Source organism: Ambystoma mexicanum, chromosome 8 (assembly GCF_040938575.1).
Source record: "Ambystoma mexicanum isolate Mex_15411 chromosome 8, UKY_AmexF1_1, whole genome shotgun sequence".
NCBI classification, from domain to species: Eukaryota; Metazoa; Chordata; class Amphibia; order Caudata; family Ambystomatidae; genus Ambystoma; species Ambystoma mexicanum.
Window position 1 is genome coordinate 625,633,847 of NC_090929.1, and position 15,508 is coordinate 625,649,354.

Here is a 15,508-nt window from a genome sequence, read left to right on the forward strand (position 1 = left end):
CTGTGCCTGAAGATGTGCTGGGCCCGTGGGGAGGTGAATTGGGGGCATCTCCGAGAGGCTAAGCAGCTCCGAAACCCATGGCCTGGCCGACCACCATGGAGCTGTAAGAATGATGTTGAGTTGGCGAGACTCCTTGATTTTGCAAATTACTCTCTGAATCAGCGGAGTGGGCAGGAAGGCATAATCCTTCATGCCGTTCCATTGAAGCCGAAATGCGTCGCCCAGGGAGCCGGGGCCCTGTCCCTGCCAGGAGGCGAACTGAGGGCACTTCTTGTTGCGCCAGGTGGCAAAGAGATCCACCTGGGGATGACCCACCTGTTAAATATCTCTAGAATAACGAGGTAATTTAGCTGCCACTCGTAATTGTCTGCTCCCAGCCTGCTGAGCATGTCTGCCTCCAGGTTGGATTCCCCCGGGAGGTGGACTGTCGTGAGTCAGATGTAGTTTTCTTTCCCACATGCTGATTGCCCATCTGCACAGAGATGGGGATATGGTGCCTCCCTGCTTGTTGACATAGTACATGCTGGTCGAGTTGTCTGTCTGGAGGAGGACAACCTTGCAGCTGAGATGTGGTAGGAATGACCTGAGCGCTAGCCAGATGGCATTCAGCTCTAGCCAATTGATGTGGTATTCCTGCTCCTGTCGAGTCCAGGTGCCATGGATCGAGAGATTGTCCAGGGTGACTCCCCAGCCCTCGAGCGAGGAATCCGTGGTGACGGTGGTCCGAGGGGTGGGCGGCCGAACGGTCTTGCCCATCCGTAGGTTGCAGTCTCTGCACCACCATGCTAGGTCCGGGTGGAGAGATGGAGGAACGTTGATCATCTCGGATTGGGAGCCCCACGAAGTTCCATGAGGCTGCGAATTGCAGCTGAATCCTCAAGCTCGTGTGCGGAACGGCTAATAGGACCGCCGCCAATAGACCCAGGAGATGTTGGTACCACCATGCCGAGGTCACTTCTCTGCTGAGGAAGTGGGTGGTGGCCCTCTTGATGGCCGAGATCTTGTCCTCCATCGGAAATACCTTCTCGGAGCACGTGTTCCAGATGAGGCCCAAGAATGTCAGAGTCTGCGTGGGCTGCAGCTGTGACTGCTTGAGATTGACCGTGAAGCCCAGATCGTGCAGTGTTTTCATAAGGGCATGGGAAGAGTGGTGAACCGCTTCCGGAGATGTAGCCCTGACGAGCCAGTCATTGAGGTATGGTTAGATGTGGAGGCCCTGCGCTCTGAGGAGGGCCGCCACCGCATTCATGAGCCTGGTAAAGACCCTGGGGCCGAGTTGAGGCCAAAAGGAAGGACCTTGTATTGAAAATGATCATGAACCGTAGGAAAGAACGATGGGGCTGCCAAATCGGGACGTGTAGGTATGCGTCCTTCAGATCCAGTGAGCACACCCAGTCTCCCTTGCACAATGTCTCTGCTATAAAAGCTGGCGTAACCATCTTGAATTTTTGCAGGGGTAAGGAGAGGTTGAGGGTGGAAAGGTCCAGCACAACTCTCAGGCCCGCCTAGTTGTTCTTCTGAATGGCAAAAATCTGGGAATAAAAAACCCAAGCCTCGCTGGGAGGCTGGGACTTCCTCCACTGCCTGGCTCTCTACGAGCGACCGGATCTGTGCCAAAAGCGTTGCTGTCCCAACCTGTGGGAGTGAAGGGGAGGAGATGCTGCGATAGGAAGGCGGTACCCCGTGCATCCTATGGAGAGGATCCAGGTTTCAGTGAAATTCTGGTGCCAGAAATGTGCGTGGAGAGCAAGCCTGCCCCCCACAGGAGACACCTGGACCCGAAGGGGCGTGTCATGCCTTCTTTTCCTCAGAGGCTGTCGCGGAGGAAGGGTACTGGAAAAAGCCCTTACTCACCCCCCACCCCCTTTTTGTTGCTTGCGCTGGTTCTGAGATGGCGAGTGGTCCGGCTGCCTGGATCTCCGTTCCTGGAAGCTGTGGCACCCTCCATACGTACGCTCCCTGTCAGAGTGCTGCTGTGACTGGGTGTACGACTTGGGTGTGGTCTTTGTCAAGATGGATAAAGATTTTGCCGTTTGTGATCTGTTTTTCTTCTTGTCCAGCTCCTCGTCCGTGGTGGAGTGGAAGAGCTCCCCCCACATCCCCCTCGAACAGTAGATCTAACATGCGTTCCTGGACGTCAGGGTTGAATTTCATCGCCCGGAGCCAGGCTGTCCTTCTCATGTCTGTGGCGATACAGATGACACAGCCAGAGGTGTTAATATGGGCCACAGTTGATTCCATGAGGTCCTGTGCCACCAGCTTGGCCTCAGCGAGCCCGCCTTAAAACGTGATTGGCTCTGCGTAGGGAGTTCCAGAAGGAAGTCCGCGATTTCCCACCATAACCTTTGGTTAGCGGCCGCCAGCATGGTGTCTGTGTTGGCCTGACAAAGATGCAAGGACGTGTTGGAATAGAGTTTCTTGCCGTACGCCTCCAAGATCTTCTCCTCCTTGCCTAGCAGCGCCGCAGAGGAGGAGGCTGAGGACGACTGAGGCTTGGAGTATAGTGATGCTGCAGCGATCACCATGGAGTGTGGCTGAGGATGGGCCAAGAGCAAGAGTGTATCCCCCTCCATCTGCCTGTACTTGGCGTCCAGGCGTCGATTGACCAGCTGGGTCGAGTGGGGCTTGAGCCAACCCTTTTTTGTTTGCAGTGGAATCTCCGTTTTGGCAGAGAGGCATTGCGTGAGGACTTCAGCCAGAACCCCCTGTGCCGGCTGCTCAACCTCGGGTAGGGGAAGGCCCAGATACTCCGCCAGTCCTGCAAGACGTTTGTGGAAGGCCCTGGCTGAAGATGGCATATCGGGATCCTCCTCCTCATCCGTATCCTGTGGATCAGGAGGATCCTGCGGAGGTGGAGGTGTAGTTGGCGCCGGAGGCTGGGGTACCGGGACTGCAGCTGGAGGCTGAGGAGGCGGCGTAGGCTGGTACAGAGCCACCTGAGGAATCGGCTGGGGAGTAGGAGGCAGCAGCTTTGCCGCATCCTAGGGAGGACTTCCCTGATGGCGTTCTTGAGGATAACCCCCATCCAAGGTGACTTCATGAGGCCGAGGAACCTCTCGAAAAACCCCTCTTCACTGGCCGTAGAAGTGGCAGAGGGTAATGACGGGGTAGACGGGAGCTGCTGGAGCTGCTGCATACCCTGCCCATATGGACGCAATGGGAAGCTGCCCTGCGTATAAGAGGGTTAGGCTGTAGGCCACGTACCTGGTTGAGGCCAGTCCCACCTTGACACTCGTTCTTCGCCGAATTCCTGGAATGGCGGTGGAGGGGTGCCTCTGTCTGGCACAGTGGCCATCTTGTTGAGCTGGCTGCCACGTGCCTGCGACATGTTGCTCGGCTCGCTGGGCCCAGCCTCCTCCAAGACTCTTGCGTGCGGATCACAAGGCCTACCCTGCTCCTCGGGCTTAGGCCAGTAGATGGGACACCCGCAACCCGGATTAAGTAGAGTTGTGTTTAGGCACCCCCTCAGACGTATTGCCGGTAGTAGGGCGTAGCCCCTTGGCCATATTGGTGGTACAAGGGCAGAGCCCCTCGGATAAGAGAGCGAATCTCCGCTAGCAGAGATGATGTGCCGATCTGTCGGAGGGGAGGAGAAGACAGAGGGGTTGTTTTTTCTGGTCAGATGCTGATGAAGAGGAGGGTGATTGGAAAAACCCCTTAAGAGATGCCTTGTGGTGTTTTCTCTGGTGCTGACTGGGAGACCTGTCCGGCTGTCTGGCTTTGCGGTCCTGGTACCTGCAGAAGCCGCCAAATGAACGCCCCTTGTCTGAGCTTGCCGTGTCTGGGTGAACAGTTTAGGTGCCGGTTTGGTAAGAATGGTCACAGACTTAGCAGTCTGAGAGCTGCTCTTCTTCTTATCGAGCTCCTCATCAGCGGAGGAGCGGAAGAGATCACCCCACTCAAACGGAAGGTCCAAGATACTATCCTGAACATCCAGGTTGAACATAGTTGCTCTCAGCCAGGCTGTATGCCTCATGTCTGTTGCCAGACATATTGCACTGTTGGCTGTGTCGATGTGGCCCACAGACACCTCCATGATGTCCTGAGCCACGAGTTTGGCCGCAGCTAGGCCCGCTTTGAAAGAGGTTTGCTTGTCCTTAGGGATGTCAGACAGGAATTCTGCAATCTGCATCCACAGGTGTTGATTAGCCGCAGTGAGCATAGCGTCTGCGTTAGCCTGCTTGAGGTGCAGTCCAGCATTTGAATAAACCTTTTTGCCGTATGATTCAAGGGTCTTTTCTTCTTTATTGAGGAGGGCTGTTGTGGCGGTACTGGAAGATGAAGCCTGCGGCTTGGCATACATGGATGCTGCAGTGATTACTGATGACAGAGGCTGCGGGTGTGTTGAGAGTAGTATGCTGTGTCCCTCTCGGTTTGCCTGAATTTAGCATCCAGCTTTTTGTTGAAGGATTGTACGGAGTGGGGCTTGAGCCAGCCTTTTGGCCAAAGCTTCCACATTCTTTTGTAGGGGGATGTCCCCCTCGCCTCCACCCCGATGCTCAGGACCTTCGCCAGAACTCCTGCTTCAGGGAGCTCCATCTGCGGCTGGCGGATAACAAGGCATTTTGACAGGCCGGCAATCCGGTCATGGAAGGCTTTTGCTGAGGACTGCATATCCTGCTCATCCTCATCTGTGTCATGCTGGTCCTCTGTCCCCGTAGGGGTGGTGCCAGTCACCTTTGGGGATTCCACCGTGGTGAGGGTCTGGCCCTGCACCGGGGTTGCTGGAGCCTCATTACTAGACTGCTGCGGAGGTGGTGGTGGAGGAGGCGGCATGGGCTGTGTTGTCGTGGGTTGCGCCGGAGAGGCCGGGGGCAACATGTCCTTAATAATGCCCCTGAGAATTGAGCCCATTTGAGGGGACCGCATGAGTGACTTTAATTTGTCAAAAAACATGTCCTTACAGGCTGGCTGTCAGTGGTCTTGCGCAGGAGCGAACATGCCAGCTGTCTCCCTAGCCCATGCCCTTAAATGGGAACATTGTACCCAGACCCCGAGATGTTGGGATAAGATGTTTGAACTTTGAAAAGCTACAAGATACTTTTGATGAAAGAGGGGGGGAACCAGCAACAGAGGAGTCCGGCACACCATGGGTGCTCACGCAGGAATCACTGGCCGAGTACCCGATGGTAGGACTACCGTAACCAGAAGGCCTTGGGAAAAGGCAAGAAGAGGTCAAAGGGGTCATACAGGGGTCTTGTAAAATCCTCTGTACCGTCAAAAGTCTTTGACCGACAGATGATTGCAAAGCTAAGGGAAATGAATCCTGCTTGATGAAATAAGCGCATGAACAGTATGTTCACTCGCGCCAACTTTTACAGACAGTTCACTGTGGACACCCCGCGGTCGGGTTCACTTCGGTTAAGACACTGTTCATAGGAACTTCAGGTCTCGTCCCTAGGCTGGGTTGACTCTTGCCAACTTTTACCAAACAGTTCACTATGGACATGCCTCGGTTGGGTTTACTCTCGTCAACATACTCTATGGGACTTTAGAGTTTGCCCCTTCTCGTTAGCATCCCTCTGCCGGGTTCACGCTTGCCAACCTTTGCAACACACTGAAGAGATTGGTGAAGGACACCTTGCGGGATTGGCATACTAATAATCCCAATGGTACAATCATATTAGCCGGTGAGTCGAGGCGGTTTTGTCAATAAGAAACCGAACTGTGTTGAACGAAAAATAGCCATTAGGAGCATTAGGACACATCCAGAAGCCAAAAAAAGCATAATGGGTCAAATATAATTGACAAAAGGTTATCGTTTTCATATCATGAGGGAATTAAATCTGTGGCACGCTATATAACAGCTCTTGGTTCCGAGAGGCAGCTCCTGCTTACTGGTTCTATGTTCTTTCATCTATGTCCATTTTTTTGACTGGGTTTTAAATGAAAAACATTCACAGGAAAAACCTATCGAAAAATGTTTTTATTTCAAGGGGGTCCCCTATTGTTTTTACTATTCCCGAACCCCCAACCCTTTATATGCCCTCCCCCCAACCTCCTTATATTTTTCATTGTTTATTTGGGGCAAAGACCCATTGAAAAGATAGCTGTCGATGAAAGAATGGTATACGCCGATTACTGGATGACGCTGGAAACCCAGAAGCTGCTTTTAGCTCTGAACTTTAATTGATAGTTTTGTGCGGACATTAATGGGCTTTACCATACATTTGAATGTTTAACATATGTTTAGTGAGAGACATCACAGTCCAATACAAACACCAATAGAATCCCACCTATGCCCCATTACTTCTACTCCAGCTAAAAAGGATCCTTAGTTCCTGCTTTTCAACTTTAGTTATCCCCAAAAGAACCCACCTCCCACGAGAAGGAAGGGTTGGGGGACAGGAATTCACGGTACACTACCCACCTCACATTTAATAGATTTTAAAGCAAATAAGACTGTTGCCACTTTATATGCCTGCAGGGACGTCATTTTGGGGTCACAACTGCAACCCCTGTGGTCTCCTTTGCTGCCACTAAAGAAACAAAATAGATTAAAAAAATGTTTTTGTTTAGATGGTAGCTCCTGGGCTTTGGCCAGCGCCATGGGGTCTTTGTTTCTGGAGTGGCTGACTTTCTTTTTGAGGTCTCTTAAAAAAGACAGGGGGTTCCACAGGAGTAACACTTTGAGCAGTGACCCTAAATAAGAAAGAATAGGAATAACAAATAGTCTTTCTGGAATTCTATACAATATTTGCTAGACTCATTAAAGGTTTATTTTAGGCACAATTCAGGGGCGAGTCACTGTTTTAGTCTGATTTAGTCTGTTCTTAAACACCTCAAATTCACAATGCAGACAAAAACTATATGCATTTTGCTTTTCGCAAGTTGCAGTTATAGCATGTTTTTTTCTGCCGTTGTGTCTGCTACGATCCTCACAAGACATTCCATCTCGGTGTCCTCGGTCACTTGACAAAATCCCTGTGCCTAAAGCTTATGAACAGTGTAGACATTTTTGACCATAGGACATGAAGTGGCCCTTGATTGTGCCACAATTAATGCTTTGTTGTAATGTGCCTACCTTTCCTATCTCCCTGGCATGCTTTTCAGAAGGTTTGTTTGCATGAATGAGGTAACGAGTGCCCAGAGTACAGGATGCCGTGTGAGTGCGCTGCTTCCCCTGCGCTACTCTAAATTCTTTTATACACAGTTATGAACCCTCCCAAAGGTGTGTATTTTGCCAGCCTCTGAAGCCTGAAAAGTAGATCCACCCAGGCTTGACATGTGGCCCACTTTTCACCAGACCTGCAGATGATCTGGCCTGCTGTTAAATCTCAGTTGCCAGTTTATTGGTATCCACTACAGAGTGTAATTTGCTTTCTGACTTTGAGAACATTCAGAAATGTAATTCCTCATGTTACTATAGCCGGTAAGATAGTTATAGCTGGTAAGATAGTACAGTGGGTTTAGCGTTCGCTGTTGCAATGTATGTGTGTGCGTGATCTGCAGGTTGCAGGTTCGAATCCCGGCAATGCCAACTCAGTCTTGCATCCTTCTGAGGTCTGTAAATGAGTACCAACACAGGTTGGGTGATATTGTATATATATTTGTTGCACATAAAGTGCTTAACCCTAAGTGCTGTATATTAACACATCATTATGATTTGGCCTTGGACGTCTACTTGCATTCACAGTAATTTGGTAATATGGGCCTATACACACTGATATTAACGATACATATGGTGTTTCATTTTTGTATTTAATGTATATCACATTACAGTGATAGCGTAACTATATTTATCGAAGTGTACTGAGCAAAAATGCTATGTATTGTCACTTCCTGTTTTGTCAAGGGCTGAAAGGTTGTGTTCCATCACTTCCTGTGATTTCACTTCGGGGTGGGGTGAATTGACATCACGTCCTGTGATGTCATCAGAGGTCAATGGTCGTGTGATGCCACTTCCGCTACCGCTGGCATTTTAGTGAAATGACATTCCTGTATGCTTGGCTCATATAGTGGGCATCACAATGTGGCTTGAGGCAATGACACTACACACGGCTGTGAAGACTAGCTTCAACAGGAATTATAGCGCCCTTAGGTTTAGGCTTAGACTTTTGGATAATCTCTGAAGGCTACAATGAGCATGTGTAGTACCTCTTGCACAATGGAAATTAAGATTGACTTTCGGTTGTGGCTATCAGTATCCCAAAAGCTCAAAATGGCAGACTGGTTGCTACCGCACAAGGCCTATCTTCATAGGACCTAGGATTTAACTCCAATTTCCACTTAGCAATGAGGCCTTAAGACTGTTGCAATCCTTTTAACTATTGCTTCTTTGAGGCACAGTCCAATTGTCATGTTCAAACCTGTGCGTCATGTGGTCACATGTCAGGCACTGCTTAAACAAAGCATAAAACATTTATGTATATGGGGCAATGCAGTTTCCATAATAGTTTATGGTGTCTGAAAAGGAACACACCTTCAAAATAGCTACAGAGCTGCAAAACAGACACACGGCCAAAGTTGCAAAACCAAGTTATGCTTGTGGATCATCTTTGCTGCTGGATAAAACAGTAGTTCTGGATTCAAGTTTTTTTTTTTACAGAGGCTAAATGCTTTAGATTTCTTGCAAAAAAAAACACTATGCCCTTGTTGGAATGAACAACATACATAAAGAAATATAGAGCATCTTGGTGGCACATTTTACAAATTGTTAACTTCTGTACTCTTTAGCCCTTCAACTATTCATGTTACAACTAAATTGAAAACTTAGAAAAGAGAAATACATTTCACACAAGAGTTTGGGTGAAGGCACTGCTTTGCAATGCAGATGTAGACAAAATCGTAATACTTTATCCTAAAAAAGGCCTGGAGTGAGGTAGGGATACATTTACTGAGAGTCTTCAGGACATAAATAGTTACTCCTATGGGAACATTGTTCCGCTCACCTTAAAATCATTTATGTGAAGGAACTCATCAATGATAGCCTTCGATTTCTTTTCCATCTCTTGTTCGTGTAAGGCCAACTTTTCATGTTCCGATACAGGCATGATCTCTGGCTTGACTAATTGGCGAAAAGGCAAGGGAACAGCACAGAGACAGAGATGAAAAAAAGAGATCTTCATTTTGATGATACATAGGAACAACACAAATTGGCAGGCAAACAATTTTCTTGACTGCTCTAATGGCTAGGTCTGATGCCCAAATACTGAAAAACAAATGACTATGTACACAAAGATGACTTGCTATATAGTCATGTGTAGAGCTTGTGGATAGCCAGAGTTTTGAAAAATGTTCTTTTGAAAGTCTGCACTTTGGTTGTGCACTTTTGGGCGAATCAACCATTTAAATATACATATATGGGTATATACGGGTAGGGGAGATGTGGGAATGAGGGCAGGGCCATGCAGTGGTGAGCGAAAGCAAAAAAACATAGCTGGTCGTATTCAGGTCAAACAAATGTGCACGACCAAAATTCAGACTTTCAAAAGAAAGTCTTTCAAAACACGTAGAAACATGCTGATGAAAATGACACAATGGGAGAAAACAAACAGTGTAGTCCTCCACTTGTATACACCGTTCTACAGACAAGCAGAATACCTATCTGTTTATTCCCTATAATCCCAGTAAAAAGCATAGGGAGTTAAGACCTTTCTTGTGAGAGGCATTAGCAGGGCTTGCCACAAAGAGAGCTCAGTTATTGTGTTATTTCATCTGAATAGGGCCTTCAAGATTTTAAAAACTTTTTAATGGTAATTACTGGGAAGAAAATGTATGTGTTGTAACAAAAATACTTGCCTTTTTTTTTAATTCTTTTTTTTTTTTTAACATGTACCTTCGACAGTGAAAATAACGTTTTTACTACTTGAAAAGCCTTTTCTTTCTGGCTTCCAAAATTAGGGAATAAAATATAATCACATTGAAATCTTAACTTGAGGTCTGTCTACACAGATCATTCACTGTACAACCATTATGTGCATCCTTACATTGCTGTGATAACAAGCTCAGCTGGATGACCAAGGATTTAAGAATTCTAGGGGATGCTTGCGTAAAGAACCAGTCTCAAGTTTGTGTTTTTTAGTTAATGACTAATACTTTATCTTTTTTTTGTTACAGGTTTAACAAAGTAGCAAGCGTTCAACTGCAATTGGCCCAAGACCAGCTCAGGCCAGGAACTCATTTCAAATGTCTCCACACAAAAAAAGCAGATGGATTTGGATTTTAATCGCTACTAAAAACTGGTTCTGCAAGTGACCAAGTTATAAAGGCAGTGCAAGAGAAAGCATGAAACTTTATGTGTGTGTTTAGAATACCATACACGAAAGCATGAGTTCAGCCAGTTTTCTCTGAGATGATTCCATTACCACTTAGCCTGGTCTTCGCCCTTTCTTCGTCGACCATCTGCTTTTCTAGCTCAACGTTGCCGGTCAGTTGTTTCACAGTTTCCAATGTCTCTCTCCTCTGCTCCTCTTGTAGCTGATTGTCTAGGAGGTCCTTACTGCTGCTACCCCGGTTGAAGGGACTAGACCTGGCTGGAGATAGTGGTGATGGCTTTTCACTCTTTTCTCTGCCTGTGCTCCCTCTATCAGAAACCAAAAAGAAAATGCATTTCAGAGGAACTATCACTGGTTGCTCATTCAAATACACGGACAAACCTGTTTTAAAATGTTATGAGAGGGTCAGGGAAGTGACTCTGTCAAAATAAGGGGGCTAAGAGGTAATGTAGTAACTAACCCCCCCCCCCTCCACCCCACAGAGTGCTTGAAAATGTGCAAGGATATTGGTACCAATATCCCTGCCATAATACCCATCAGCCGTGGCCCTGGCTAGGTCTTCTATTTCAGAACCACAACTCACAGAATGCACCTGGGCACAGCATGGACAGGAATGAGGAAAATGGACTTGTGACCACAAATGGAATGGACTGGGATTTTCTCTGTCCAATCATTGAGTCAGCTAATACCCAACCCACCAACTCCAGGTGGATCCGAGGGCAATGGTGGGGCAACAGAAAACGGACAGAGTGAAAAGAGACTGCAGGGGGGAGACAGAAATCCTCTTAAAAAAAATAGTTGGAATCAAAACTCACCAGGACACGAGTAGACCAACTGGGAAAACGAGAAGTCAGAGCACACTGCTGCCACCAAAACAATGGAGAATGAAAAGGGGCAGGGCTAGTAGCCTACTAAAAGACTTCCAGGGAAAGTCCTCCCAGCAGGAAAATAGGTTAGCCAGAGGTTGCCCATGGAGAGCATGCGACATGGAGGGCCAATGGGAGCCAGGATGAACTCCACAAAAGGGTACGCTGGACTATAAGAGGGTCCAAGTTTTTCAGGTGGGGTCAGGAACAGAAGAGATGGACTAAGAGAGAAGAGAGGAGCGTGTACCAGGTGGCAGAGACGGCTGCAGTATAGAGAGAGAGAGAGTGAAGGTAAGGGTTGGTTCTGAGATGGTATCAATTGGGTTGTGTGTATGCCTGAATTACTGGAAAACTGAAATGAAAGTGGAGAGTTAAAGGGGGTGGGGGTGAAAGCAGAGAAAGGAGGGTGGTGTGGGTGAGGGAGAGGAAAGTGAGAGGTAGGAGAGTAGGAAGTGTGGAATCAGGTGTAGTGGTGGGATCAAGAGGGGTGTTGGAGAGAGGGGAGACTAGGAGAGAGTTGGAGGGCAGAGACATGAGAGGGGAGACAGAGTGGTAAAAACAGGCAGGGGAAGAGTATGGAGAGGGAGAGAGGAAAGACCAGAAGCAGAGAATGGGGTGACAAGTTGGAAGGTGGAGAAAGGTGAAGTGGAAGATACAAGTAAGATCCGGGGAAGGCATGTAGAAAGAGTGTCATACAAGGAGGAGTGGGTGTAAGAGAAGTGAGGAGAACCTATGAAGACAACCGTTGAAAGGAAAGCGATAAGAAACGTGAGCTACACCAGTCAGATCCCTTAGGAATGCCCTAAGGGAGAGTGTTTGAGAAGGCCACAGCCTCTAGGTCCTATTAGGTTAAGGGATACTTACAGACAATAGAAATCACCTGGCTGTAGCATACAGATATTCAAGAAATATTGGGGTGAAATAGGGAAGCCTTGGCCAAGGAGGTGGGAGCCTACTATGAGGCTGAGGTAAGCGTCAGGGACTGCCACTAGTCTGAGAACCCCCAATTGAAATGCCTAGTTTGTTCCTAATAAAAGGTATTGCTTGCACAATTCTTGGAGCGAAGTGTCACAATGCCTAAACAATGGAGCACCACAGACCAGATAATTGGGAGTGTAAATCGTCCTGACAGAAGCTGCAATGGGGAGGTGAAGTACCATGATATTCACAGTAGAAGAGCCTTTAACACCTATATGAGGAAAAACTACCAATTAAATGCATAGACTTGTGGTTAACAACTGTTGTAAAGAGTGAGACATTGATTTGCTTTTATCCAGAAGAAGAGGACCACAGTAAGCAATGTGATGAAGTCCCTTGCCTAGTTCCAGGGACTACCAAAGTGGTGACTCGGGGGGATGGGAGCCACTTGGAGCTGGTGGATGCCCAGGGCTATTATAGGAAGGATCCCATGGTCCCCCTCCCTTGGTCCCAGACCCGGGGCAGGGGACAATCACACTAGTCCACTGTGGCAAAGCATATTTAGCCTTCAAGCTTCCTCACACTTCAAAGGTTCAGCACAGGAGAGTCTGGGTAGCCTTGACCCTCCCCAAACCCATAACAGTGCAGCCCATGGCAGCCACCAAAGCCATGTCCCTGCAACTGAGAGAGCCTCACGATATCTCTATACAGACTCACAGTCCAATCAAGGCAAAACAAATACTTCCCTTCAAGTAAAGTCAGTTTCATTCACAAAATCCTGCCTCTGTGTGTGATTTGATACTGTTACCGTTTACCCAACATTTGAGAAATCCATTTTGAGCTCTAATGAAATGCATCAATGATGGTGTATAGTCGAAGGATCGAATCTAAAGGGTCGACAGGTCAAAGGATCGACACCAAAGGGTCGACAGGTCAAAGGATCACATTTTTTTTTTATTATATATATTTTTTTAGGTTTTCGTTTAGGGAAAAAGTGTTTTTTAGCAAAAATAAGGGGGTTGGGACGACTCCCCCCCCCAAAAAAAAATATGTAAAAAAATAAATTAAAAAAAAAAAAAAAAATCGATCGTTTGACTTGTCGACCCTTTGGTGTCGATCCTTTGACCTGTCGACCCTTTCACTGTCGATCCTTTGACTGGCAACCCACCATGACCTCCGGAGACCCACACTTGATTCAATGTTCCAAGTGTCGCAGATGGCCTCAAGATCACGACAACTCTTGAAGAAGGTGCAAGGGTTTTTATTAACAATTCTGAAGAGGTTCTTACCAAGGGCAAACCCCCTCTCTCTCTCTGGTCCCTCATATGCTTTTCCCTCCCAAACCCAGGCATTCCTAAACCCCAAGATGATCACTATAAATCTGTAACCCCTGCTAGCTAGAATCTGTCCATCTGTGAGGGCCTAAAGGGAATAGCCTTATCTATCTCGCTCCATCTTGGAATTTGTAGGTGGTTCCTATCCAGGGATCTGTGATGAGTCCTGTGAAGTCATCACTGATTCTCCCACAAAGATCTCCTCCTATGTGGCCAGGGGATCCAGCCGCAACCGGATCCTGACCCTGGGGGTGGCATTATGAGGGAAGATCACATGCGCATAGATGGCTGTCGGGGAAAAGTGGTGACCCCATCAGGAGAAGACCTTGTAATTCCTAAGTTCTTGATGGCTTGTTGTCACTGTGTAAATCCCTCTCATTGTAAAACCCAGAACCTTCCATCTAGAAATCATTCCAGTCAAGATACCATTCATACCTCAGACACAAATAACACACACCTAACATCTCCTTATTCCAAGTAAAAGTTCTAAACAAAACCACTTTAGAAATAGTAGAAATTATGTCAACTCCAAGTTCCATAAAGCCTCAAGTACTGAGACGAGGAAGAGGAAGATGTTCTTAATACAGATTGAGAGAAACTCAAAACTGAATATGCGGACCAGTTGTTTTTATGAGCCAAGAGTGTGCGGGACATTTAAAGATGGTCTCCACAGTCAGGAGAAGGGCAGAGCCAGAGAAGAAATTTGGTAAGGGAAAGGACTGTGCTGGCGCACGAGAAAGCAGGCAATTCCAGATGGCAGCTCACAATTACAATATACCGGAGTGATGCAAGACCAGGAGAGACATTGCAGACACTGGCGAAGGACCATCAGAGAACCTGCAGCTGCAGCAGAGCTACCGGAGACACGGTTGTGTTAAGAAGCAGCAGTCTACAGCTCCTGTAGTGGAGAAAAAATGGTGGGTGAGCATGGAGCTGCTGAAAGAGCTGGAGAAAGGTCTGCAGAGTGAAGGAGGCAGTCACAGAGAGGAAGCTTCATCGCAACAACGTGCCACAGGTCAGGAAGGAATATGGTGAGATATCAGTGAGTCTGCTCAGAGCCATTGAGGACCCCGGGACATAACGACAGGTATGTAAGCCATTAAACCAAATAAGAATATTTGAATAACGAAAAGATAAAGCACAAAGGCAGAACTTGAACAAGTCCTCATATATGAGATGTCAGTATGGGGAAAGTTGGAGCCAGTATAACCCTAAACAAATGAATGCTGAAGAAATAATTACAGTGGCAGAACGTGTAGAAGTCCCCTTATATGAGATGTCAATGTGGGGAAAGTTGGAACAAGTAATACCTCAAGCAAACAAAAGTAGAATCAAAGTGAAGCAATACAACTGTGCCAAAGGACAGTAAAACTGATAAGTCCAGGTGAAAGGAATACATCAGGCAGTGAACATTTGGGGGAGAGATACCTGGCAAGAAAGTATACCAGTGGATCTGCAAGACCCCAGAAAGGGATTCCTGGCAGGAGAGTAGACCAGATAATCCACATAAGGTAGATGGAAGTATAAGTCATTGTGTAAAGATAGCTGGCAGGGGAGTATACCAGGTGATCTGAAGAACCTACGAGAAGGATTCATGGCTGGGGAGTATACCAGGAGATCCATTAAAGTAGTATACAGAAACATACTTTTTTTTTACAAAGCAGATGGTAAAGAGGTATACCAGAGACTTGGGGAAGTACATGGAAAAGATCCTGATGAATAAATATATCAGGAATTTAAAGTGCAAAGTTGAACAAATACCTTTTCATATTAAAAGCAAATTACCTGGCAGAAGGATATAAAAGGAGAACTGAAGAGCTTATGGGAGAATTCCTGATGGAGGAGCATATCAGATAAATCTACGAAGACACAAAAGAGGTTAAAGGAAACCTCGTATGAAATTTCTCGTCTGAATAAGACATTCCTTTTGTGAACTAAGTGCAAAGAAACTTAAGAAGAGTAAAATGTTCTGAAAAATATTGTTTGAACAAGATCTTTCGGAACTGCATATAAAGAACCAAATACTGTTTTTTGAAGAAGACATTTTTGTCATCCGCAATAAACTGTTGTTTGAAAGAGACACTTTGCCTTCCTACCTAAATATCCAGGGGAGGGGGACCACCTCCTCTGGATCAAAAGATTTATCCTTGGAAAAGACTGTTTCTGTTGAAGT

General features: G+C 47.0%; 1 protein-coding gene across 12 annotated transcripts in view; it reads right to left on the minus strand.

Moving 5' to 3' along the window:
- EIF4G3 (eukaryotic translation initiation factor 4 gamma 3) overlaps nt 1–15,508 on the minus strand; it is a 4,880,525-nt gene that overhangs the window by 829,853 nt on the left and 4,035,164 nt on the right. For all 12 annotated transcript variants that reach the window (XM_069610350.1, XM_069610349.1, XM_069610345.1 and 9 more), the window contains 2 exons: nt 10,308–10,525; nt 8,892–9,007 (listed from right to left, as the gene is read on the minus strand). In XM_069610350.1, the coding sequence (XP_069466451.1) occupies nt 8,892–9,007; nt 10,308–10,525 (334 nt within the window). The remainder of the gene's footprint in view (nt 1–8,891; nt 9,008–10,307; nt 10,526–15,508) is intronic.